The 27,104-nt window shown below is 47.8% G+C and overlaps 1 protein-coding gene across 2 annotated transcripts; it reads right to left on the bottom strand.

Annotated features, from left to right (window-relative positions):
• Window positions 1-3,127: 3,127 nt before the first annotated feature.
• KCTD7 (potassium channel tetramerization domain containing 7) lies at window positions 3,128-21,997 on the bottom strand. 2 transcript variants are annotated; one of them, XM_030933212.1, is made up of 7 exons: window positions 21,581-21,997; window positions 17,638-17,807; window positions 12,725-12,903; window positions 12,204-12,277; window positions 7,763-7,877; window positions 7,236-7,312; window positions 3,128-3,440 (listed from the first exon to the last, which is right to left on the bottom strand). In XM_030933212.1, exons 1-6 carry the CDS (start codon window positions 21,722-21,724, stop codon window positions 7,245-7,247), a joined length of 750 nt encoding a protein of 249 aa, XP_030789072.1. In that variant the 5' UTR covers window positions 21,725-21,997; the 3' UTR covers window positions 3,128-3,440; window positions 7,236-7,244. The 2 variants fall into 2 exon arrangements, with proteins under 2 accessions (XP_030789072.1, XP_030789071.1); XM_030933211.1 differs by lacking the exons at window positions 3,128-3,440; window positions 7,236-7,312; window positions 7,763-7,877 and having other exon boundaries at window positions 8,104-12,277; window positions 21,581-21,980.
• Between the last annotated feature and the right edge of the window lie 5,107 nt (window positions 21,998-27,104).

Consider the following 27,104-nt stretch of genomic DNA (forward strand, 5'->3'; position numbering starts at 1 on the left):
AAAGTTCACAATTACTCCTCGGCCATTTCCAGCCAACAGTGGCATGGTCCAGCCATTCTTTTCCTCATTTTGGTCACCCACTGACCTCCAGGTTGCTCCCCAAATCCAATAGTTTGTGGGCACTTGGCACATAGTGGGGTCTCCATGCTGGACATCCATGACAACGGCTCATTTGAATTTTTTTGTTTTGTTTGTTTTCTGAGACAAAGTCTAGCTCTGTTGCCCAGGCTAGAGTGCAGTGGTGTGATCTCGGCTCACTGCAACGTCCACCCACTGGGTTCAAGCGATTCTCCTGCCTCAGTCTCCTAAGTAGCTGGGATTACAGGTATGCACCATCACACCCGGATAAGAATGACCCATTTGATATTCTCATCTTCTGGCTTCTAACTGCCACCTCCTCTCACAGTTAGGTAGACTTGATCCCATCCAAAATCTAGACTTATGGAATCCCCATGTGATGACCATCATCTCACTTCCTTAACACCCTTGTGTCATAAGCTTGCTTTCAGACCCTACCAGGCTTTGGACCTGTACACCTTTCCCATTTGCAGAGTCCAGAAACTGGCCCCTGTCTTACTGCTTCTTTACTTCATCCAGGTCCCATCATTCCAACCACACTCCCGCAGGATAGCCCCATCCTTTGATGCTCACTCCTCGAGCACTGCCTCTACTCGTCATCTTGTCAGGACCGCCCAGCTATCTGGCTTTCTCCCTCTCCCATGCTGATCGCTGGGCCTTGTGAGACAAATGAAAAGCTGATCTCATCTGAGTTACTGCAACTCATCAGAGCTGGTTTTCTCACTTCATCCAAGTCCTCAGTGCTGCTTGGCAGTTATTCTGTTTGTCCTCACATACAGTGTGCACTACCATGACCAGCTAATTTTTGCTTTTTTTTTTTTTTTTTTTTTTTGTATTTTTAGTAGAGACAGGGTTTCACCATGTTGGCCAGAGCTGGTCTCAAACTCCTAACCTCAGGCAATCCGTCCACCTCGGCCTCCCAAAGTGCTAGGATTACAGGCATGAGCCACCCTGCCTGGCCCTGGTGCTGCATTTTTGCTTTGTCCTCTCTCTCTCCCACAATGGCTAGCCAAAAATGTCACCATTTTGCTCCAGCCCCTTTCTTGACCTGCCTGTTTCTTTATAGTTACCTTTATTTGTTGATCCCTCACTTCCCTAATTAAAGGTATAAATTATTCAAATTACTGTGATTTCTGATTTTTTTCTAATACAAATGACCCTAAATACAATACAGGCCAGATGACCCAAGGAGACAATGACGGTGTAGACTTTTTTTTTTTGAGATTGGGTCTCACTCTGTTGCCCAGGCTGGAGTGCAGTGGCCTGATTACAACTCACTGCAGCCTTTACCTCCTGGGCACAGGCAATCCTCCCACCTCAGCCTCCTGAGTAGCTGGGACTACAGTCATGTATCACCACACCCAGCCAAATTTTTTTTTTTTTAATTATAAGAGACCGGATTTCACCATGTTGCTCAGGCTGGTCTGGAACTCCTGTGCTCAAGCAATCTGCCCATCTCAGCCTTCCAAAGTGCTAGGATTACAGGTATGAGCCCCTGCACCCAGCCTAATATGTAGGCTGGTCTTACATGTCAGATATAAGGTTCCAATAATGCCATGTTATTTATTTTGAATGGGTGACATGTGAATGCACGTGGAATGGCATTTGGGCAGAGCAGCAGCGCCCGAGTTCATCTTCCTCTCTTGGGTGGGACATCAGGAATAGTCCCCACTGGGGACTATTCCACTTTGGGAAGCTCTGGGTTTCAGCTGACCTCTGCTTCTCATGGGTACCTAACTGCAACTTGCAGTGCCTTTTCTCAGTCAGGCATAAGAGCTGGAACTTCTGTTAATCTCTCAATATTTGCATAGGTAATGAAGTGTCTTCTGAAGCCAAAATATTTGAAAAGGAATGGCCCCCCTTATTGTGTGGGTCAAAATCTCAGGTTCACCTTGGCTGCTCCAGGCTGCTGTGGATAGACATCCCTGAAAGGGTTCTTTCAAAAGGTGCCTCTAGACCTTAAAACTGTTGATTATATTGCAACTGTGACACCTACGAGGACTGCTGGCCTCAGCCAACCCCTCATCATGGAGCTGTAGAAACAAGGGACAGGCTGCCCCTGCTCATGGCCCTCTGTATAGCCTTACTGAGGGGTTCAAGTGTGTCTCGGGTAAGGCAGGCTAGGAGAAAAGATATACAGGGTTTTCAGCTATTGGAATGCTGGATCCTTAGCCAGGGATCGGGTAAACCCATGTCCTGAAAAGACAGAATGATTAGGTAAAAAACAGGTCACAAATGGCCAGTACTGCTTATAAACCCCAGAAATCCTGGGACACGGTGAGAGCCTTCCACTCTGGAAACATCACTTGATACCTTGGTTGGACTGTCTGGAAATTCTACCTTTGGATCTCAATCCACAAATCCAGGTTGTCCCAGGAGTGTTGTTGCCACAAAACGGTCAGAATTGTCATGCAAACAGAGAACAGTGCTGACAGGTGTTCAAAATCAAATCATAAACTCCATCTCAATGGAATCCTCTAGCCCATGGAAGTGGTGGAATATTCCTGCAGGTAACTGGACAGGGGATTTCCTCTCATTGTTCTGCCTCTCTGAACCAATGGGAGTTTCCAGATACAGCTGCCTTTGAAAAATAAAATTAGATAAATAGGTGGAATATCCCCTGAATATGTCTGGAAGCAATTACATTCTGCCTTGACTCCTGGGAGTGCTGAGTGAATAATGCCTCCCCCATTTCATCTAACAGTGATGTGGTCAGCTCATTAGTGAAGTTCATATTTTTGTTAAGAAATTCGTGGTGAACTCAATTTCCAAGAAAAATATTTACTTATTTTACTTTTTATTTTAGAGACAGGGTCTTGCTCTGTCACTGAGGCTGGACTGCAGCGATGCAATCATGGCTCACTGCAACCTCAACCTCATGAGCTCAAGTGAACCTCCCACCTCAGGCTCCCAAGTACCTGGGACTGCAGGTGCAGGCCACCATGCCTGGCTTATGTTTTTGAATTTTGGTTTTTTAGACACAGGATCTTGCTATGTCGCCCAGGCTGGTCCTGGACTCCTGGCCTCGGGCAATCCTCTTGCCTCTGCCTCTCAAAGTGCTATAGGATTACAGGTGTGAACCACCATGCCTGGCCAGGCAAAATAATTAGATTCTTCCTTTCTGGTGCTGAAGGTGAAGCTAGTATGTCTGCTCAGTGGGATCCTACAGGCATCCTCTGCAGCTGTTGTGGAGGTAGATGCAGCGCTTCCAGGATGTGTATCCACCTTACCTTACCTTAGGTGGATATAGAGCCTGCAGGATCCTCTGCTGCTGCTGTTGCTGCTGCTGCTGCTGCTGCTGCTGCTGCTATGGAGACTGAAAATGCTCTCCAGTGCCTAGCAGGCCAGATGTAAAAGCTGACCTGGAAAGCAAGGGACATTAGTGCTGAGAGCACCTACCTGCCTGAGAATAAGCAGCAGACAGTCCTGGGTATGGCATCACTGTCATGGTTGACTGGCAGGTACCAGATAAGGCATGGCCAGAAGTGGCCAATCAGCTTTCAAATGCCAAAGACAGGACAGTTACAGAGGGGAGAGGTGGAGAGGACATGGTGAGAGGGACAGTAAACACCTGCAACATGTGCACACACAGGTGGGCCCTTGGGGCAGAGTCAGCTGAGGTACAGTTGGTGATGAAGATGCTGTGTTGAGAAACTGGATACCCAAGGCATTTATAAAAGTTCATACACATTGTAGGGACTTAAGCCTACTCACGATACCACCCAGACCTCTTTACAAAAATACTGAAGATACAAAGATTTCTTCAACTGGACTCTGAACCTGTAAGTTTCTTTTAATGAGGGTCAAGCTCCAAGTTTTGTGTTGCTATGTGATTCTATTTCTTGATTTTAATAATGACAGAGAAAAGTATGGATACCTCCATTCCAAAAATCTACTGGGGCTGGGCCATCTGAAAGGATCATATGATACGGGGAAGAAATGAGAGTCTGTATTATTAAGAGAATCCTGGCCGAGTGCTGTGGGGCATGCTTGTAATCCCAGCACTTTGGGAGGCTGAGGTGGGTGGATCACAAGGTCAGGAGTTCAAGACCAGCCTGGCCAAGATGGTGAAACTCCGTCTCTACTAAAAATACAAAAATTATCTGAGTGTGGTGGCGAGCGCCTGTAATCCCAGTTATTTGGGAGTCTGAGGCAGGGAACTGCTTGAACCCAGGATGCAGGGTTGCAGTCAGCTGAGATTGCACCACTGCATTCCAGCCTGGGTGACAGAGCGAGACTCCGTCTCAAAAAAAAAAAAAAAAAGAGAATCCTCTAGAAGTCATGTTTGTTTTAGGGTGAGTAAGGTTGACATAGAGGCCAGAAGTGGCTAGAAAAGGTACATCATAATCTGATGACAGACCCCTGTTATGGAGTGTTTCTGGATGGTTCAGTCTTTCCCACAGTTGACTGGATCTTCTCCTGGTGTACAATAGCTCTGTGTCCACCTGGTGTCAAGTGGTTGGAGAAGGGGGGACACCTAGGATCTCCAGATCATGTCATTCCTCAGGAAAAACAAGTGTGTGATGGAAGAAGTCCTTTGCAGTCCAGGAATTGAACTGCCGTCTTCCTAAGGCTGCTCTGTTTATGTGTGTGTGTGTGTGTGTGTGTGTGTGTGTGTGTGTGTGTGTGTGTGGTGTGGTGGAGGGTCGGGGGTGCATTTTGGAAGAAGACACAAAATTCTGTCCTTTAAATCTACCTAGATAATGCACATCTATGAATTCTATAGTAATACTGTCAGTCTTCCTTTGCATTTAGATATTAGAAGCAGGTATTCACCTGAGAAAAAATGAGGTACCTAAGTTCACAGCTAATAAATAAGATCACTGTAGACATGACTGGGGAAGGGAAAAAGAAAAGCACGTAACTATCCTAGCTCAGAATAAAAACTACTAGGCTGGTGTGGTGGCTCATGCCTGTACTCCCAGCACTTTGGGTGGTCAAGGCGGGCAGATCACCTGAGTTCAGGAGTTCGAGACCAGTCTGGCCAATATGGTGAAACCGCATCTCTACTAAAAATACAAAAATTAGCCGGGCGTGGTGGCACATCTGTAATCCCAGCTACTTGGGAGGCTGACGAAGGAGGATTGCTTGAACCCAGCTGGCGGAGGATGTAGTGAGCTGAGATTGCACCACTGCACTCCAGCCTAGGCAACAGAGCAAGACTGTCTCCAAAAAAAAAATAATAATAATAATAATAAATAAATAAAATTTAAAATTATGTTTAAAAAAACAGGGAAATTAAGCTAAAGTCCATGATAGGAAAAACAGAATGGTAAGGAATTAAAAGAAAGCTAAAGGTAAGTAAATAAAAGCTAAGGGAACATGCTGTAAGTTCAACAAACCAAAATTAAGTAAAGCTAGTGAAGAGGTCATCTACACAAGAATGATGAAGGGACACTTGGCAGTATAGAGATCTGAGTCCAAGGGCCACGAGTCCCAAGCCAGGCACACGGCATCCCCTGAACTACACTAAGGAGCCTCCCATTCTGTTACGCTTCTGATTTCGGAAGTAGGCTATACAGCCCTATACAGGGCTTCCAGAGTCTCATTAACTCAGATGGTTCCAGATCATCCCACTCCTGGGGTCCAGCCAAGGAGCCATGACTCACCTACTCTGTCATATTCCATTCATCACCCTGTGAGCAGGGCCTCCTTCACCTAGTAGATGTGTCCCTCACTCAGGTCAGTAAATTGGGAGCCCCATCTACCCCCTTAACACAGGGGCTACTTAGGGCTACACATTTGATGCGGTTTGGCTATGTGTCCCCACCCAAATCTCATGTTGAATTGTAATCCCCACTTGTCAGGGGAGGGACCTGGAGGGAGGTGATTGGATCATGGAGGTAAATTTTCCCTATGCTGTTCTTGTGATAGTGAGTTTTCATGAGCTCTGATGGTTTAAAAGTGCTTTTCCCCAATCTCTTTTTTTTTTTTGAGATGGAGTCTTACTCTGTTTCCAGGTTGGAGTGCAGTAGTGTAATCTCGGCTCATTGCAACCTTCGCCTCCTGAGTTCAAACAATTCTCCTGCCTCAGCCTCCCGAGTAGCTGGGATTACAGGTGCATGCCACCATGCCCAGCTAATTGTTTTATATGTTGCTTTTTAGTAGAGATGGGGTTTCACCATGTTGGCCAGGATGGTCTCAATCTCCTGACCTTGTGATCTGCCTGCCTCGGCCTCCCAAAGTACTGGGATTATACAGGCATCAGCCACCACACCTGGCCTCCCCACTTTCTCTCCTGCCACCATGTAAGACATGCCTTGCTTCTCCTTCGCCTTCTGCCATGATTATAAGTTTCCCAAGGCCTCCCAGCCATGCAAACTGTGGGTCAATTAAACCTCTGTTCTTTATAAATTATCCAGTCTCAGGTAGTTCTTTCCAGCAGTGTGAAAATGGACTAATACAACATCTATGGGAGATTTTTTTTCCTTTCTTCCCAGAATGCCCTCCTGAAATATGAAGACTTTCTTTTTTTTTTTTTTTTTTTGACGGAGTCTCGCTCTGTCGCCCAGGCTGGAGTGCAGTGGCCGGCTCACTGCAAGCTCTGCCTCCCGGGTTTACGCCATTCTCCTGCCTCAGCCTCCCGAGTAGCTGGGACTACAGGCACCCGCCACCTCGCCCGGCTAGATTTTTTGTATTTTTTAGTAGAGACGGGGTTTCACCATGTTACCCAGGATGGTCTCGATCTCCTGACCTCGTGATCCGCCTGTCTCGGCCTCCCAAAGTGCTGGGATTACAGGCTTGAGCCACCACGCCCGGCCGAAGACTTTCTAATACTTGTCCTAGATATGTGCTTTCCAAATCTTCACAGGTCAGGCAGAGTCAAGCCCTGAACCTCGGAAGGAGGATACTTAGCTTTCAGGAGGAAGGGAGGATCATGCTGTTGAACAACCCTGAGGATTTCAGAAAGGGGCTCTGGGTTTGAATGCTGACTCTTTCACTTACTAGCTCTGCACTCTTGGGGAAACTATGCCTCTATGAGCTTCAGTTTCCAGCCTGTATTGTTAGTGTACTATTACTATGTGACTGTGCTCAGTAATTAGGTCAGGGAATATATTTGGCACAGATGATGCAGTGTTTTTGTTTAAAACCCAGAATAATCAGATTTAAGGGAAGCAATTGGAGGGTATGAAGCTACTTGGAGCTTCGGAACTCACCTTTCTGCGTTAATTCATGATGTGACTCCAAGGGGCATCTTGATGAGGACGTTCATTAGCCAGGAAGGCGTCAAGCTCTGCTTTCAAAGGAAGGGCAACTTACGTCCATTTTCCTTAAGGAAGGGTTTTTTTTTTTTTTTGAGACGGAGTCTCGCTCTGTTGCCCAGGCTGGAGTGTAGTGGTGCGATCTTGGCTCACTGCAAGCTCCGCCTCCTGGGTTCACACCATTCTCCTGCCTCAGTCTCCCAAGTAGCCAGGATTACAGGGGCCCGCCACCACGCCCGGCTAATTGTTTGTATTGTTTTTAGTAGAGACGGGGTTTCACTGTGTTAGCCAGGATGGTCTCGATCTCCTGACCCTGTGATCTGCCCGCCTCAGCCTCCCAAAGTGCTGGGATCACAGGCATGAGCCACCACGCCCAGCCAAGAAAGGGTCTTAACCACTGAGGCTCACATAAATTTAGAGCACTTATTTCCCTGTTGAAAAGGAAGTGGTGATATGACAGGCGGAATTTATTTTAGAAGTACCTGATATGGTTGTGAGCCACACACGTGACTGCACCTGTAGTCTCTTCTTTCCTTGGAGAACTCCCAACAGAAGAGGACAGAGATTTTGCCTAGGCTGGGGTGGGCACTTGCCTACCTGAAACAGACAAGTCTAGAGTAACTCCAGCAGGGTCCTCAAGAGGCCCACCTCCCTTTCAGGGCAGAAGTTCAGCTGCTGGTCTCAGGGAAAAGCCTGTCTTGTTGTGTGGAGCATCCCCAAACATACCACATTTTAACCAGAAATAAAAAATATTTGCTGACAAAGTGGGGGTCAGAGAAGGGATGAGCGCACATCTCTAAAAAAGAAAGGCGCAGCACGCAGGTTCTAGTTCTTGACTTTAATGCCCTTGGAGTGTACTGAGGCTCCATACACCAAAGCACTCACAGATAGGTACATGAACTCACACAGGAAGTGTTATACTGTGTACATAAATCCAACACCGTACAGAAGGACGACGACGGACCCAGGTGACTCGAGGTGACTGCCTGTTCCCATACCCATTGTTTGTTCCCACCTCCCTCAACCCCTGCCAACCCCCATCCTTCCCCACTCAATACATATATACACAGATATGATTCTCTCAGAATTCCAAAAAGTGCCTCTCCCACCCCAGTTCCCAACACTCCAGCTTTGGATGAAAAAAGCCTCTCTCCTTTAAGGATCATGAGACAGGCACCATCTTCATGCAAGAGCCCCAGAAAAATAGTACCCAAGAAAGCTTAATAATGTATATTGGAATCAAATATGGATAGAACATATGCAGAAGGACAATATTTGAAATATTACTGGGATCAAAATGCTCAGTGTGGGTAGTTTTTGTTTTGTTATTGCTGTTTGCTTTAACCTGTTCAAGAGCTGGTTCAGACCAAGACCACACATGGATGCTAACGCCGCCTGTGTCTTATAAATGTCACTTCCTAGTCCTCCAGCAAGCAACCCAGAACAGGAAGATTATATCACCTGATAAGCCTGAGGCACAAGGCTCAGACAGCTCCCAGAATATCCTAAGCCCCAGGAAAGAACAGAAACTTCCAGAGTACAGCTGACTGCTTTCTGCATGGTAAGCACTGGGCAGCCTGGTGAACAAGGCAGAGGTAGAATAAGGAAGGTGATGATTCCTTCCTTTGATTTAGAGTGTTACGCAAAGAATTCCTCCCCTGGAATGGGATGTATTTCAGTGTGGTTTTGCTTCAGTCTTTTTCATTGCTATAACATTAGCTTTTTTATCTTTAAGGAATTTTATTATGGCGAGCATTGCACCATGTGGTCTCATCTCCTGAAACTTTCACTTTGGTTTGACTCACTGATAACTACTGGCCTGTCTCAAGGCAAGATGAATCCAGTCCCTTGTCAAGCAAGAGAGATTTACTGACATTACACATAATGTCTATAAAGATGCACTTCCTTCTGATCAGGGAGAAGCTTTCAACCTTTGGAGCCTTCCTGCCAGACCCAACCCTACTTCTGCTCTGGGCCTGGCCATTTAGAGTTGAAAAGGGATCAAATGGGGAGAAATCACTTCCACAGGGATAACCCCTTTATTTGGAGGCCATTACCACAATCCACCACATCTAATTCACTTTTCAGCCTGGCCTTGGTTTCTCATCAGAGAATGGCGAAACTAGACCACTGAATTCGTTCACTCTATTTAGAAAGAGCTCTCAGCTTGCTGCCCAGTGTCACCTCTCTGTCTTCTCTACTGGCCAGAGCCTTGTGTCCTACAGTGGCACAGAAGACATTATTGTGAGGATCACATAGGGAGTCAGAGAAACAGGGGTTTCTCCAGCGAGAGACACAAAAACAGGGTTCTTACCCAGCATCCCTGTAACCCTAAGCCAGCCTTCAGGACCTGTTTTTGAGCAAACTTGCATTTGAGCAAACAAGTTTCTCCCTGGCTTGCATGTATGGACTCTAAATAACCAAGCCCTGCAATGCTCCATGGGATGGGGGCTAGCAGAAGGGGTCAAGGCCACATTACTGAAAGCATTGGGCTTAATGAACTGCTCTCTGTTCACACAGACTTTTTCAATAGTCTGCCTCTCTGTCAAAAAATGAACACATATTAGGCAGTAGGTAACACCAATCAGAAGAACCGAAATCAAAGACTTTTATCTTAGAACAATGCAAGAGCCATGTTTTTGGGCTAACCTCCAAGCAGGGACATCAGCTCCAAAAAAAGAGACCATCCCTTTGTATATGAGAACAATAGAGAGAGTACATATCTCAGAACATGAATGACTGTTCTTTCCTCTTAAGATCTCAGTATTCACCTCTTTTCCACCTCTAAAAGAGTACAACAGGAGTGCAAAACCATGCCCTGGAATCTTTGTTTACAAATAGGGAACAGGAGGTCACTGCCTTCCAGCCCCACAGAGGAATTCAACCAAAGTCCCAGGGCTTGGTCTTCTTTTCCTCATATGAACACAGACTTCAGCTCCCCCTATACCCGTCTCATCTATCTGGTCCTGTAAGTCTGAGACCAGTGAGGTTGTCCTCCCCAACTCCTTTAATTTATTTATTTTAACGGTGGTGTTGCCCAGGCTGGAGCACAGTGGCTAGCCATAGGCATGATCACAGTACACTACAGTCTTCATCTCCTGGGCTCAAGTCATCCTCCTGCCTCAGCCTCCAGAGTAGCTGGTACTACAGGTGTGTGCCTGAGTAGCCTGGACTACAGGCGTGTGCCCAAGTAGCTGGGACTATAGACATGTTCCTGGCTCACATCAATTCTTTACACATTAAAAAAAAAATCTCCCTTCAAGAATACCCAGGAAGAGATAGGTACAGTCATGATTACAGAGAGACGCCCTTAATGCAGCATGGAAATGTTACATTGTGATCAGTGGTGCTACACAGTTCTTCCTTTAGGAGCTGCATGTCCAGACCCTGACTAGCTGGCCCAGGCTGTAGACAGAGCAAGAAGGAAATGCAGTAGTAACAGATCCTTGGGGATCTTTTTCAATTTCTGAAATAGAGGAGTAAGTAAAACAAAATATAGAGGAGTGAGGAGTAAAACAAAATATACAGAAGTAAGACAAAAATAGAGGAGTGAGGAATAAAACAAAAGGGAGGTTTTCCCTGTCTTCCTACGGCTCCTAGGATAGCTGTGTGTCTCATCCGGCCCTTCCTTTACCTTCTCAGAAGACATGCTCTCCTCGGAGAATGTTACCAGGACAGAGCAACAGGGTTTAAAGAGGGGGCCCCTTCCAAAGAGGTTCACCACAAATTGGATTCTAACACATGAGATAGCAGCCAAGGAGGTGTTCTGAGCCTCTAAAAAGGATGTTACATGTCAAACATAACAGAAGATCTAGGCATCTTGCCTGCTTGACTTGGGGAATCTTCAAAAGAAGCCTCTGAAATTTGCATTCCAGCCCTGTGAGAAGACAACCCTGCAAGCAAGGAGGGTGGTGGAAGATAGGAGAAGCTGTGGCCCTAAGACAGGGCTGTAAACATTGTGGTTTTCTAAGGCCAACTGGGTGCATAGCTTTGGCAGCTATGGTTAAATCTCCAAAAGGTGGTGAAAAACATGCTCCGGAAGTAAAAGAGAAGTCTTTCCACATTTTAGGAATGTGGGCAACTATTCTTGGAGGAGAAGGGGTGCAGTGGGACAGAAGATGCTCTTTCTTCTTCAGCCAGGGGCTATGGGGTGGCTGGTCAGGTAAATCCCCCATCATGTTCCATGTTCACACCAATACACTAAGAACAAGGGAGGGACGCTTGAACAGTGTCGAGGAAGTGATTAGGCCTCATCGATTTGATAATGTGGCTCTAAAATGGGCAGAAACTCTCTTGCAAGGTCAAGAAGGTGACGAAACTTCTCGGGACTTCCTGGTCAAGCCCTAGCTATCAGCCTCAAGGAAAGACTACCATGCCTTGAGGAAAGGCCAGGTGAGCGCTGGCCGGAGTGCCTGTAGGCCGCAAGCCCTGAGCCCAACCCTGAGGTGCAGTCAGGGAGAGTGGAGCTACACCTCTGTCCCCTGGGAGCTGTGCCTCAGGACTCGGTCCTCACCTCGGCAGATTCTGGGGCAGTCAGCAGCCCCTTCAGGGATCTTACTCCCACAGCCACCAAGTGTGGTGGACATCCTCCCTGATGGGACTCTTGCCTACCAACACTACTCACCACCATGTGATCTTGAACTCATAGATGGGGCGCTTGCAGTAGTAGTGGTTCACGAGGTGTTTGTCACACACCCCGATGCACTGGTGGTCCACGGTGAGGCCCTGGGCCGAGAGGTCCGTGACCAGGCAGTGCAACAGGTCATAAACATCAGCCACAGCCTCCCAGGGCCCAAAAGACACATCCACTTCACAGTGGTGCTCAAAAAGCTGCCCGTCACTCTCACTCCGCTCAAAGCGCAGGGAGTTGAGGAGCGGACACTCATACGGGGTGATGGGCATCTCCTCCTTGAAGACACAGACCTTGAGCTTGGCAAAGCGGGCCTTCCGCTGGACTGCACGCAGCCGGGCGATCTCCACAATCCGCTCCAAGTGGTCTATGAGGATGAACACAACACCTATCACTGGGATGAAGGGGCAGGACAGGGCGGCAGAGATGCACAGAGAAACAGTCCTGAAGATGGCAGGATGCAGGAGGGGGATGGCAGAATGCAGGAGGGGAAAGACAGATTTCTCGGGGAAAGGAATCAGGGAGCCAATGAAGGGCACAAACTGAAACAAGGGTCATGGTTCTCTACAGCAAAGGAGAGCCAATGGGACGAGGTTTGTCCTTCTGAAACACAATTTGCTGACTGTCACAGGCCAGGTAGGACCACCTTAACTGGAATCTCTCCCCAGTGTGACTCGGAGGGGACGACACTCCCTCCCATCTTGAGTAATCTGGATGAACGCTGCCCCCGGTGTTGTGGTGGAGACCTAAACACTCACAGATGCCTTGCAGACCGCCTCCCACATACCCACCATCCTGGGCAGCTAACCCTTACCTTTGTAATAGGGCATGAGTCCCAGAAACGCTTGGCGCACCTTCTCGCCCTTCAGTGGCTGCATGTTCTCCAGCTGCTCCAGGAGGGGCCCGATGGCATAGTACTGGGCCTCTTTGTACACAGCTCGAACACGCTCCCTGGGTGGGAGGTCCCCTGAGCGCAGGAAATTCAGCACATCTCTGAGCAGGAAGGAAAGAGTGTCAGTGACAAGGAGCTCATGCTCCTGGGCAGTGCCATACAGTGCATTGGACAAAATCTAAAACTAGACTGCCAGCTGTGTTACACTGGGTAAATGAACCTAACCTCTCCATGCCTCAGTTTCCCTGTCTGTAAAACTGAAGAAAACAATAAAACCTCATAATGTATTAGGGAATTAAGTGATTAGAAAATCACTGGCACAGAGTAGAGCCTCAATAAGTGTTACCAGTTGTTGTTATCAGTAAGCAACTATAATTACTATTATTAGATATAATATTAGGTATTATTAGGCATATGTAAGTATAATGGAAAGATATGACATCTAGCCCTTTATATACATTTGTTTTAGAATTGAGGTGAAATATTCAATAAATGTACAAATATTAACTGTACAGTTCAATTTTGTTTAAGTATGAATATACCCATCCAACTACACATAGACCAAGATGAAACATTTCCATTCCTTAAGGCTCCTCATGCTACTTCCCAGGTAATCCCTACGGAAGGAACCACTCTAACTTCTCCTTCGATCAGTAAAGATGAGTTTTGCCTTTTCTTGAAATACATATAAATAGAATTATACAGTATGTTCTCTTTCGTACCTGGCTTCTTTCCTTTAACATAATGTTTTTGAAATTTATCCACCAAATAAATAAAAACAAACCGGTAGTTTGTTATTATTATTTATTATGTAAGTATACCCTTGCATGAATATAGTATAATTTATTTACACTGTTGTCTCTTTGATGGACATTTGGGTTGTTTCCAGTTTTTGGCTATTATGAGTAAAGCTGGGATAAACATTCCTATATTAGACCTTTAGGCCAGGCACGGTGGCTCACACCTGTGATCCCAGCACTTTGGGAGGCCAAGGTGGGTGGATCACTTGAGCTCAGGAGTTTGAGACCAGCCTGGCCAAAATGGTGAAACTCCATCTGTACTAAAAATACAAAAATTAGCCAGGTATGGTGGTGGGCATCTGTAATCCCAGCTACTCGGGAGGCTGAGGCAGGGGAACTGCTTGATCCTGGGAAGCGGAGGTTGCAGTGAGCTGAGATCATGCTACTGCACTCCAGTCTGGGTTACAGAGTGAGACTCCATCTCAAAATAAAAAAAACCTTTAGTGGACACAAGCACAAATTTCTTTTGAGTAAGTATCAGGAGTAGAATTGTTCGGTCATAGGGTAAGCACGTGGTTAACAAAGTGGTTGCAGCATTTTACATTCCCACCAGCAATGCAGAAGAGTTCTAGGTGTTCTCCATCCTTGCCACTAGTATTATTCTGTAGCTATGCAGAGCAGGTAAAATGCCTAACCATAATGTCTGAAACAACAGTTCCAGGGCTGAATAAAATCACATATTGCATTTTCTTAAAATAAAAATTCCGTCCTTCTAATTCACTTTTCAGATTTTTTTTTCTTCTTTTTTAAGAGATAGGGTCTTGTTCTGTCACCCAGGCTGGAGGGCAGTGGTGCAATCATAGCTCAAGGCAGCCTCTAACTCCTAGGCTCAAGCAGTCCTCTTGCCTCAGCCTCCCGAATAGCTGAGACCATAGGTGCAAGCCACCAGCTTTTCAGATTATTTAGTGCTAAGAGTAATCAGATACATCACTGGTACGTGTGGAAGAGAGTGAGTAAACCCCAAGATTATGCTGCTACCTCAATAACAGCTTAGTCTATGACCTAATACAACACCAGCTAACACTCACTAAGTATTACTCGGTGCCAGCCACTATTCATGGGTTATCCCATGTAATCCTCTCAATGACATTGGGGGTGTGTGCTATCTTATCTCTATGTCATAAATGAGGCTCAAGTGGGGCCCAGCCAGGTTCAGGAACATGCTTGCTCAAGTAGCCACCGCTGCCAGAGGCTCAGATCCAGCCATGGCTGACTCTACACCCACATCCACCATGGTCCAGCTTCAGCAGAAGCATTTGGACCAGAGTGTGGCAAGCTGATGACAATGGGGAACGACCCCAGGTGGAGGCCCAAGCAGCCTTCACGGTGGATGCTAGGGGTGCACAAGCTGTATAGCAAGAAATGCACCCTACGAAATGCCCTGAACCCCCTATTTTATCTGAGTCATTCAACAACTTCATCTGCTGCTGATGAATCATAGGTCACAGGAACTCATCAGCCAAAGTATGAATGTCGCCATCTCCTGCTTTCTGCTGTGCCCTTGCCTGGCGCTGTCACTCTCTAGCTGTGGCCACCTGGGCGTGGGCACATCTACCTCAAGTCAAACCCGGACCCCCCTCCCCAAAATCCCTTCTAAATCTTCAGCAAACCTTGGTGAGCTCTGAAAAACAAAACCCTGGGGCAAGGCCCAGCTAAGGGTGTTGTGGGAGCTGCCAGCTGGAGCCGGCACTTTCCTTCCCCAAACAGCCTGCAAACAAATATCTTTTTATAGTTCTGCAGAGCGATGTGACACTTTGTTTTCTCAGCATTGGAGGCAGCTGATAGCCCACTGGGGAAACCCAGATGCTTCCAAGCAAGTTATCTGACCAAGGGCTCCTTTCTGAGAATAAAAATGATCTTTCCCACAATGTGGGCAATCCTACTTGCAGGCCAGCACAGAGATGCAGTGATTGGAGAGTTTCTGCCTCCTGGACACTTGGTTCAAGGTCTCTAGTCATCTCCAATGTCAGACTGAAAGAGCTAAGAGTTCCAGTCACGTACTCTGAAAAGGACATGGCTAGGGGTCATACCAAGGCTCTTTATATAATCCTCATTGACAAGCCTGTGTAGCAGCTATAATTATTTCTCATTTCACAAACATGGAACCTGAGATACAAAGTCTTTAAATTGTTTATGTGTAAGATTGTCAGAAGTCCTTTCTTGGGAAAGGTTTTGTTTTCTTTTTTAAGAGACAAAGAGTCTCGGCCAGGCACAGCCTGTAATCCCAGCACTTTGGGAGCCTGAGGCAGGAGGATCACTTGAGTTCAGGAGTTCGAGAACATCCTGGCCAACATAGTGAAACCTCATTTATACAAAAAAATCAAAAATCAGCCAGGCGTGGTGGTGTGCACCTCTAGTCCCAGCTACTTGGGAAGCTGAGGCAGGAGAACTGCTTGCACCTGGGAGGTCAAGGCTGTAGTGAGCCATGCTCATGCCACTGCACTCAGCTAGGGCAACAGAACAAGACTCTGATTAAAAAAAAAAAAAAAAGACAGTCTCACTCTATTGCCCTGGCTGAACTGCAGCCTCCAACTCCTGGGCTCAACCAATCCTCCCAACTCAGCCTCACAAGTAGTTGTGACTACAGGCAAGTGCCACCACGCCTGGCTGCTATTTTGCTATTGTTGAGATTGTGTTTTGCCACTTTTAGTGTTACGTCACAGGAACAACAGATGTTTTTTCTTTTTTTTTAAAAGACTTTCCTTGTCAAAATTAAAGGAGAACAACACTATATCAGTCTTTCATCTTTTTTTACTGTTTTAAACTACTGAAAGAAGTCTGGTAACCACTACTACACACCACGCTTCCTTCCCATGGCAAGGCTGAGCCCCAAAATCCAGATCTAAAGGTATTCTCCAAGTTGTTTTAGACTACCCCCCTACATGGGATTACACTTATTCCTCTCCACACAGATGACAACTTCCTGGTCTCATATTGCGTGGGATAGCCAGGTGTGGTGGCGCATGCCTGTAGTCTCAGCTACTCAGGAGGCTGAGGTGAGAAGACTGCTTGACCCAGGAGTTTAAGGATGCAGTGAGCTATGATGGTACTGGTGAACAGCCACTGCATTCTACCCTGGGCAATACAGCAAGACCCTATCTCCAAAAAAACAGACCCCCCAAAAAACAAAAAAACACCTAAAATTAAATAAATACTGTAATACCAGCATTTTGGGGGGCCAAGGTAGGAGGACTGCCTAAGGCCAGGAGCTTGAGACCACTCTGGGCAACACAGCAAGATCCCATCTCTATTTATATATATAATGATGATAGTATATATCATCATTTATTTGTATCATCTATCTATCTATATATATATAATGATGATAGTATCACACACATTAAGACCAGTGGAAGCCCCAGTGCATCAGAGCACATATATATATATACATATATGTGTGTGTGTATGTGTATGTCTATGTGTGCATGTGTATATAGTTAGATAAATAAATAAAAATGAAATTTTGTTTTGTTTTGTTTTGTTTTTTTGAGATGGAATCTCAGTCTGTCGCCCAGGCTGGAGTGCAAAGGCACGATCTCGGGTCACTGCAACCTCTGCCTCCCAGGTTCAAGCGATTCTTCTACCTCAGCTCCTAAGTAGCTGGGATTACAGGTATGAGCCACCACACCCAGCTAATTTTTGTATTTTTAGTAGAGATGGGGTTTCACCATGCTGTAGTGAACTGGTCTCAAACTCCTGGCCTCAAGTGATCCACCTACCTCAGCCTCCCAAAGTGCTGGGATTACAGGCATGAGCCACCACGCCCAGCTGAAAATAAAAACTGTTTAACTGTCTAGGATGGAGGCAATTTCATCCAGCCAGGGTGTGTTATTTGGAATTTCTCTGGCTGTCTTTGTCTCCTTTGGCAAAAAAAAAAAAAAAAATTTTGATCTCTTTCAATAAGCCAATTTATTAAATTCCATCAATATGTTACCTCCTCTTCTAGGTACTATGGAAGATACCAAAGTCCCATACTCAAGCCCAGGCTAATCACTTGCTAGCACTACAAAGTTGATTGTACAGGGAGAGACATACCCAAAGTGTGTGCCATCTCGGTCGATGAAGTAGCGGCCCTCGGAGTCCGTGGGGATGTAGTGCCGCCCACTGAACATGGCTGCCAACATGGTGTCTTCGTAGCACCGCAGTGTGGACAGGCGTGTAGTGAAGTGAGCCCCTCCGACGTTAAGGGGAACAACCTCAGGAAACTGGAAAGAAATCACCAGGGCTCTCAGGCAGGCAGCGGGGAATGAGAGCTGGGGCTGCTCCATCTTCACTCTCTCCGGTCTGATTGGTGCCACACCATTCAGTCACTCAAGCCCAGGGGTCCATCTGAATACTTTCTTCTCTCTCTTCCCTCTGCCCCACCCTCATCACCTGCCAAGCCTTACCCATTCAAACCCTGATAGCTCTTTTGTTTTTTTTATTTGAGATGGAGTTTCGCTCTCGTCTCCCAGGCTGGAGTGCAGTGGCGCGATCTCGGCTCACTGCAAGCTCTGCCTCCCGGGTTCACGCCATTCTCCTGCCTCAGCCTCCCCAAGTAGCTGGGACTACAGGCTCCTGCCACCATGTTAATTTTTTTTTTTTTTTGTATTTTTTGTATTTTTTTTAGTACAGACAGAGTTTCACGGTGTTAGCTAGGATGGTCTCCATCTGCTGACCTCATGATCCACCCGCCTTGGCCTCCCAAAGTGCTGGGATTACAGGTGTGAGCCACTGCACCCGGTCCCCTGATAGCTCTTAAATCAGGTCTCTTCACCTCAACCCCATTATCACTGCTCTAGAGCTCAAGCCTTTCACTTCCTGAATTTACCATCTTAGTGCTCTTGCTCAGTGTCTTCTGTGCCCAAACCGCTCTTACCACTGTCCTTCTTCTTCTGTCTATATGGCAAGTTAAATGGCCCCATATAGTGTTACAGGTTGTTCACTGCATAAAAGCACCTGGATGAGAGTGATCTGCTATGTGCCCTTTTTCTAATTCACACCAATGTACCATACAGGTTAGTGGCATCTACTCATTCCAGAAATTTCTATTCAAGTTCCCTCATCTGTGAGCATTTCTGCTCTACTGTCCCTCACCTCCCCCCAGGACAGAGTTGACACATTCTTCGACTGTGCTTTCATCGTGTGCCACATTCTCCTCTATAATAGCACCTAGCACAATACATTGCCAATTATTTTCCTCTGTCAATTCACTCCACTAGACCTCGAGCTTCCCAAAGACAGGGAAAGCATCTTGGTCACCAACCACGGGCTACCCACAGCAGAGCTCAGTAGTTGTGTGTTGAATACTTCCAGGCACCTACTCCTCTCCTAATCTGTTAAGTGAGACTGGTCTCCAGTCCAGCTAAGGTTCTGGAGGCAAGGGCTGAGTGAGGAACATGAAAATGATGGCATAAATGTACCCTAAGAAGCTTGAGGTTTCCCTTAAAATGCAAGGCTTTTTTTCCCCCCCCCCTGTTTTGCACTGCTTGTGGTTTCTACCAAACTGCATTTGAAAGAAATGAGGTCATTTTAAGTTCTCTTTAATCTTCCCACAAACTTCCTCCAGATCAATTCAAATTTTATCCCTATGCATCTTTTTTTTTTTTTTTTTTTTAAACAGAATCTCACTGCAACACCCAGGCTAGTATGCAATGGCATGATCTCAGTTCACTGCAACCTCTGCCTCCTGAGTTCAAGAGATTCTGCTGCCCCAGCCTCCAAAGTAGCTGGGACTACAGGTGGGCATGGCCACACCCACAACTAATTTTTGTATTTGTAGTAGAGATGGGGTTTCACTATGTTGGCTAAGCTGGTCTCAAACTCCTAACCTCAAGTGATCTGCCTGCCTTGGCCTCCCAAAGTGCTGGGATTATAGCCATGCATCCTTTTCATTATTACATCTCTCCTGCTCCAGTGAAAGTCTGCTTGTCTAGTGGAAAGGAAAGGAACACAGTTCCCTTCCCAGCTTTCAAATCCGTTGTGAAATAAAATAGGGTACAAATACATTAAATAAAGCTGACCCAGGGCCTCGGGCAGTGCCTGGTTCACATAAAGACCCAAAATTCACTGAATGAATGAACAAAATAGACAGGGAGCTACACCTCTGTGTGTGTATGCACTGTTACTCTTCTGCACCCGTAGGACATGAAAATGCCTTGTGCCTACTCTGTAGGTCCTCTAAAACCATTTTATGTGTATATCAAGGGCTCAGATATCATTTTGGAATAATAATACTTAACATTTCTGGAGCTCTTTAAACCTTTTCCAAAGATACTTCATACCAATCCAAGTGTTTGCTCCATATTAGAGACGAGAGGATTGAAGCAGAGAGGACAAAAGTCATCGGAAACAGTTTTGGAGCTCACATGGGGCAATGTCATCAGCAGGGGGAGCTGGCGGTGGGGCCCTGGTCTGCAGTCTGTGGTCTTGCGCTCTTTCCCTCAAACCACATCATTTTCCCAATGACAGTGAACAAAAAAATAGCACCACTGTGACTAATGACTTTTTTCCAATTGCAGGGATTACTTCCAGATTTTTGCTCATTTTCCCATGACATTGTGTGTATGGGGCTTGCAATCCCTGCACAATACTATCTGCTTCCCAAGAGCATCATCACCTAACCCAGCCTGTTGAGGGCCTCTATCCATTGTCCTGGGACTCCACATACTACATGCTCCTGGATCTGGCACTATCTTAGTCCCTGCCTCCTAGAAGCCATCTTCGGTATCCAGTAATGCTTCACCTTCCCTCCTCTTTATTTTTTATTTGTAGAGATGGAGTCTGTGTTGCCCAAGCTGGTCCCAGACTCCTGGCCTCAAGCAATCCTCCTGCCTTGGCCTTCCAAAGTGCTGGGATTACAAGTGTAAGCCACCACACCTGGCATTGTTTCCCTTCTCTTGCTTTTTTTGTTTTTGTTTGTTGGTAGGGTCTTACTGTGTCACACCCAGGCTTGACACAGTGGCACAATAACGGCTCACTGCAGCCTCAACCACCAGGACTCAAGCGATTCTCCCAACTCACCTTCCTGAGCACCTGGGACTACGGGCACACACCACCAAGCCTGGCTAATTTTTATTTTTGTAGAGGCAGGATCTCACTGTTGCCCTGGCTAGTCTCTAACTCCTGGGCTCAAGCAATCCTCCCACCTCAGCATCCCAAAGTGCTGAGATTACAGATGTGAGCCACCATGCCTGGTATATTTTCCTGTCTCGAGTGTCATTTCCGGTGTTGACACGATAGTATCACACACATTAAGACCCGTGGAAGCCCCAGTGCATCAGAGCACAGCAGCCTGTGACTGGAAGCCATGGGATGCCAGGTGACTGTGGCTACATCTATGAACTGGCCTGCCCCTGATCTGCAGACAGCTCCTTGCCTTGTTCCTTGGGCAGCTGGAGACTAGGTGCGGGCAATCACTACAGCATCCTGTTGGATTCTCTAGAAGACATCTTTTTCTTTTCTTTTCTAAAATTCATCCAACCCAAAATGCCTTTTTTTGTTTTTCCAGTCGTAGTAGGGACGGGGCCCCGGCTATGTTGCCCAGGCTGGCCTCCAAATCCTGCCCTCGAGCGATCCTCCCTCCCAATGTGTTGGGATTACAGGCTTGAGCCACCGTGCCTGGTCAGACACCATCGGCTCTCGGGGCTCCAGGGTCCCCCTCCCACGGCCCACCCTCCCGCCTATCTTCAGTAAACGTGGGACGTGGGGATGGGAGTAAATCACCCCAGAGAGTACTGGGCGGAGGGGGTAGGGAATGGGGAAGCACATCTAGTGGATGCAATTGACAGGCTGAACGTGGGTGGGGAGGGGTGCAGGTGGTCGGGGGTGGGGCGTAGGTGGGCGGGGGAGGTGCAGGTGGGCGGGGGGAGGGGCGCAGGTACGCGGGCCCCGCCCCCAACCCCGGCACCGCCCACCTGCCAAGGTCAGCGATGCCCGGCGCCTGCTTCTCCCCCGCGCCCCTCCCCACGCTCCCCCGGTCCGCCGCCCGCCCGGGTACCTCCTGGGGCAGCAGGGGCAGTGCGTGCCCCGCCTGCGTGGCCGTCGGCGTGGCAGGCTCCAGAAAGTCGTCTTCGGCGTCGGAGCTGGACATGGCACCGTCCTGGCGACGGCTGTCTGGCTCCCGCCCCGTGACTACCACCATCCCTCTGGCTCCGGACAGTGGGCGCGGCTTCGGGCGGGCGGGCGGAGGCGGCGGCCCCGGGCACTCCCTACCGCCTAGCAGCGCCTGGCATGACGCGGCCGGCTGCGGGCGGGCCTGAGGGGGCCGAGAGGCAGTGCGCAGGCGGGAGGGGGGCGGCTCACTCAACGCCGACCCGCTTGCGCCCAGCCGCTGGCCTGATGCGACCGCCTAGCGCCACTGGCCGACGCCGCTCTGATTCCGCCGTGATTGGCAGGAAGCTCGCCCAGTCGAAGAGCAGGCAGCGCCAGCGGCCTGCGCCTGAGTGGTCCCTGGGGGGCGGCCTGCGGGCCTGCCGTGCTCTGATTGGTCCTCTGGTCAGCGGGTGCGCCCTCTCCGGGAGACCCGGAGGTGGTGGGCCGCTACGCTCTCTTAACTGGGCCTCTGCTTGTGCTGTGAGGACGGTTCCCGCGCAGGTCAGGGTAGACCCCTGATCTCTTCACACAAGGGCTCACGACTTAATCGAGTGTCTGTCCCCAGAGCAGCGGGTCCTTGTCTCCTCAATGGAAGGCCTGAGCACCCTTTCCGGAGGGCTGAGGTGGCTGCGCCCCGCGACCGCGGCTGGCTCCGCCCGGAGCCGCAGGGCACCGCCCGGGTGTCCAGTCCTTCCCCACTCACTGACGCAGGAATCCGAACGAGAAGACCCAAAATCGGAGCACTTGAGTTCAGTGAATAATGACAGTGACTCCCCACCGTTACCGTTTTTCCACCGGGACATAGAGATGGAGACAGGCCCTTCCGCAAGATGCTCCTGGGCTGGGAGGCGGAGTTCAGCCCCAGAGGCTCGGTCAGCGCAGGGACTCTCCTGGGGCTCAAGGTTCTTAGCCCTTTCAAGCCATTTTCTCTTTTTTTAAAAGACAGGGTCTCGCTCTATTGCCCGGGCTGACGTGCAGTGGCGCCATCATAGCTCATTGCAAACCCTGGGCTCAATCGATCCTCCCTCCCCAGCCTCCCGAGTACCTGGGACCACAGGCCCGCGCCACCACGCTCAGCTGATTTTTTTACATTTTGGCTGGCCCGGTGGCTCACGCCTGTAATCCCGGCTCTTTGGTAGGCGATGCTGGTGGATCACCTCTGGTGAGGAGGCTGAGACCAGCCTGGCCAACATGGTGAAACCTCATCTCTACTAAAAATACAAAATTAGCCAGGCGTGGTGGCACACTTGTAATCCCAGCTAGTGGGGAGGCTGAGGCAGGAGAATCGCTTGAAGCCAGGTGGAGATTGCAGTGAGTCGAGATCACGGCCACTGCACTCCAGCCTGAGCAGCAACAGCGAAACTCTGTCTCAAAAAAGAAAAAAAAAAAAATTTTTTTTTTTTTTTAAGAAATGGGGTCTTGTCATGTTGCCCAGGCTGGTCTCAAACTCCTTGCCTCAAGCTATCTTCCCTCATCAGCCTCCCAAAGTGCTGGGATCACAGGCGTGCACAACCATGCTTCTTTTCAAACCGTTTTCACACCCAGTTCCTCATCTCCTTCTCACTGTGTAGTGACAGAAAAGAAAACTGAGTCATAGATTAGACAGCTCCAGGATGGCAAAGATGAGCTGGTGGCACAGCATTTCCTCTGTTAGACCATCACACTCTCAGCTGTAGGAGTGTCCTAGGTCTGTGTTTTCTCCAACTTTAGTTGCATCAAAATCCCTGGAGGGAGACCTTGTTTAAACACAGATGAAAAGGAATGAAATCACGTCATTTGCTACAACGTTGATGGACGTCATTATGTTAAGTGAAATAAGCCAGGCACAGAAAGACATAAATATTGCATGTTCTCATCTGTGGCAGCTAAAAAACAATCGATCTCATAAATTTAGAGAGTAGAAAGAAACCAGAGGCTGGGAATGGTTGGGTGAGAAATGAAGAGATTTAGGTTAATGAAGGACATACAGTTAGATAAAAAGGTTTATGTTCTATGGTTCAAAAGCAGAGTAGTGACTATAATTAACAACAATGGATTGTATATTTCAGAATAGTTGGAAGGCACTTTGCGAAGCCAAGGTGGGAGTATAACTTGAGCCCAAGAGTTCAAGACCAGCCTGGACAACATAGTTAGACCCTACCTCTACAAAAAGTAAAAAATATATATATAGCAGAGTGTGGTGGTTCACATCTGTGGTCCCAGCTACTCGGAGGCTAAAGCAAGGAGGATCTCTGGAGCCACGGAGGTCGCAGCTGCAGTGAGCTCTGATTGCACCACTGCATTCCAGAGCCTAGGTGACAGAGACCCTGTTTCAACAACAACAATAACAAAAACTTAGAAGAGAGGAGTTGAATTGTTTCCAAAACATGGGTAAATTCCCAAAGTGATGGATATCACTAATGCTCTGACTTGATCATTACACATCCTGTGCACGTAACAAAATATCACAGATACCCCATAAATATGTAAAATACTATGTAACCTTAAAAAGTAAAAATAAAAAAACAGAGCCCCAGTCCCACCCCCAGAGAATCTGAGTTGACCAGTCTAGGGTGAAGCCCTTGGTAATTTGCATTCCTAACAAATACCAGGATAATTATGATGCTGCCGGTCCATGAACCACTCTTTGAGTAACACTGCCCTAAAGGAGGCCCCGTGAGGCCCTCTCTTGTCTTCCATTGTACTCTCATCTTTCTTAAAAATACCTGTAACAAAATTTCCTCTTTCAATCCTTATGCCAGTTGGGATGTTTCACCTGTACCAAGAAACTGCAACCAAAAGTAGTTTAAGCAGTCAGGGAATTTTATTTTAATTTTTTAAATTTATTTATTTCTGAGACAGAGTCTCGCTGTGTCACCCTGGCTGGAGTGCAGTGGCGCGATCTCGGTTCACTGCAACCTTCACCTCCTGGGTTCACGCCATTCTCCTGCCTCAGCCTCCCGAGTAGCTGGGGCACCAGGTGCCCACCACCACGCTCAGCTAATTTCTTTTTGTGTTTTTACTAGAGACAGGGTTTCACCGTGTTAGCCAGGATGGTCTCGATCTCCTGACCTCATGATCCACCTGCCATGGCCTCCGAAAGTGCTGGGATTACAGGCGTGAACCACCGAGCCCAGCCAAGGAATTTTATTATCTTACATAACAGGAAGTCTGAGCAGACCTAGGGTTGGTTTATTAAGTAACCCAACATGGGGCCGGGCACGGTGACTCACACCTATAATCCCAGCACTATGAAAGGCCGAAGTGGTCGATCACCTGAGGTCAGGAGTTCGAAACCAACCTGGCCAAGATGGTGAAACTCCATCTCTACTAAAAATACAAAAATTAGCCGGGTGTGGTGGCAGGCGCCTGTTATCTCAGCTACTAGGGAGGCTGAGGCATGAGAATCACTTGAACCTGGGAGGCGGAGGTTACAGTGAGCCAAGGCCATGCCACTGCACTTCCAGCCTGCATAGCAGGAGCAAAACTCTGTCTAAAACAAAAGAAAACAAAACAAAACAAAAAACAATTACCAGGACTTAAATTTTTTATTTATTACTACAGTCTGGGCAACATAGTGAGACCACATCTCTAGAGAGAGAGAGAAAAAAAGATAAATTAGCCATGTGTTGTGGGGAGTGGCTGTACTCCTAGCCGTTCAGGAGGCTGAGGCAGTAGGATCGCTGAGCCTTGGAGGTGAAGACTGCAGTGAATTATGATCGGTTTTGCCACTGCACTTCAGCCTCAGTGACAGAGCAAGGCCCTACCTCTAAAAAACCAAAAACCAAAAACAAGAAAAACGAAAGCTGGGCATAGTGGCAGTGGCCCACACTTGTAGTCCCAACAATATAGGAGGCTGAGGCAAGAGGATTGCTTGAGCCCAGCCTGGACAACGTAGCAAGACGCTGTCTTTAAAAAAAATTTTTTTTTTTTGAGACAGAGTCTCACTCATTCTGTTGCCCAGGTTGGAGTGCAGTGGCATGATCTCAGCTCACTGCAACCTCCACCTTCCGGGTTCAAGCTATTCTCCTCCCTCAGCCTCCTGAGTAGCTGGAATTACAGGTGCATCCCACAATGCCTGACTAATTTTTGTAATTTTAGTAGAGACAGGGTTTCACCATGTTGCCCAGGCTGGTCTCAAACTCCTGACCTCAGGTGATCCACCTGCCTCAGCCTCCCAGAGTGCTGCGATTACAGGAATGAGCCACCGCACCTGGCTTACACAGCAACTTTTGTTGAAGCAGCAGTGCACAGCAGCAGCAGAGATACTGCTCCTTGCAGAGCAGGGCTACCCCGTAAGCAGTGTGCCCAGAGTAGCAGCTCAGAGGCAGTTCTGCATTCATATTTATACCAACTTTTAATTATATGCAAATGGAGGGGCAGTTTATATATAAATTTCTAGGATGAGGGTGGTAACTTGCAGGTTGTTGGGTCGCTGCTATGGAAAGGGGCAGTGTTGCCATGGCAATGGTAAACTGACAATGCACACTTGTGGGTGTATCTTATGGCAAGCTGCTTCCACCCCAGACCTGTTTTAGCTAGTCTACACTTTTTTGTGGTGTCTGAGTTCCACCTCCAGAGTCCAATCCTGCCTCCTATCTCACTCCTTTGTTTTTTTATGTTGTTGTTGGTTTTTATTTTTTGAGATGAGGTCTCACTCTGTTGCCCAGGCTGGAGTGCAGTGGCATGACCTTGGGTCACTGCAACTCCACCCCCTGAGTTCAAGGGATCCTCCATCCTCAGCCTCCCAAGTAGCTGGACCACCAATGTGTGCCACTATGCCTGGCTAAGTTTTTGTAGTTTTGGAAGAGATGGGGTTTCACCATGTTGTCCAGGCTGGTCTTGAACTCTTAACCTCCAGTGATCTGCCCTCCTTGGCCTCCCAAAGTTCTGGGATTACAGGCATGAGCCACCTCACCTAGCCCTACTTCACTTCACTCCTTTGAATTTCACAACTCTCTTCTGGCTCTCCTCTGATCTCCATCTCTTTTCCATCTTTTTTGCGGGTTCCATTCTCCCCTCTCATCAATTTTTTTTTTTTTTTTTTTGAGACAGGGTCTCACTCTGTCACCCAGGCTAGAGTGCAGTGGTGTAGTCTCAGCTCACTTCAACCTCTGCCTGATGGGCTCAAGGAATCCTCCCACCTCAGCCCCCAGGTAGCTGGGAGTACAGTCACCTGCCTAGGCCTCCCAAAGTGCTGGGATTACAGGCATGAGCCACCTTGCCTGGCCAAAAAAACTTTAAGGATGCCAGAGCAAGGGAAGGCCAACCTTCTGACTCCACCCTCTCAACTGATATTTCTCCCTTCATTCCCCATGGATAAGGGACAAAGAATTGAAAGAATTGAGGGAACTAGCTGAGCGTAGTGGCTCACGTCTGTAATCCCAGCACTTTGGGAGGCCAAGGCAGTTGGATCACCTGAGGTCAGGAGTTTGAGACCACCCTGGCCA

The sequence above is a fragment of the Rhinopithecus roxellana genome, chromosome 6, assembly GCF_007565055.1.
Source record: "Rhinopithecus roxellana isolate Shanxi Qingling chromosome 6, ASM756505v1, whole genome shotgun sequence".
Taxonomy (NCBI): domain Eukaryota; kingdom Metazoa; phylum Chordata; class Mammalia; order Primates; family Cercopithecidae; genus Rhinopithecus; species Rhinopithecus roxellana.

Coding starts and splice junctions, on each gene's coding strand:
- KCTD7 (XM_030933211.1), bottom strand. CDS start 21,724: ATGGTGGTAGTCACGGGGCGGGAGCCAGACAGCCGTCGCCAGGACGGT. Junction 17,808..21,580: donor TGCCCCTGCTGCCCCAGGAG/GTACCCGGGCGG, acceptor ATTTCTTTCCAG/TTTCCTGAGGTTGTTCCCCT. Junction 12,278..12,724: donor ACTCATGCCCTATTACAAAG/GTAAGGGTTAGC, acceptor TCATCCTCATAG/ACCACTTGGAGCGGATTGTG.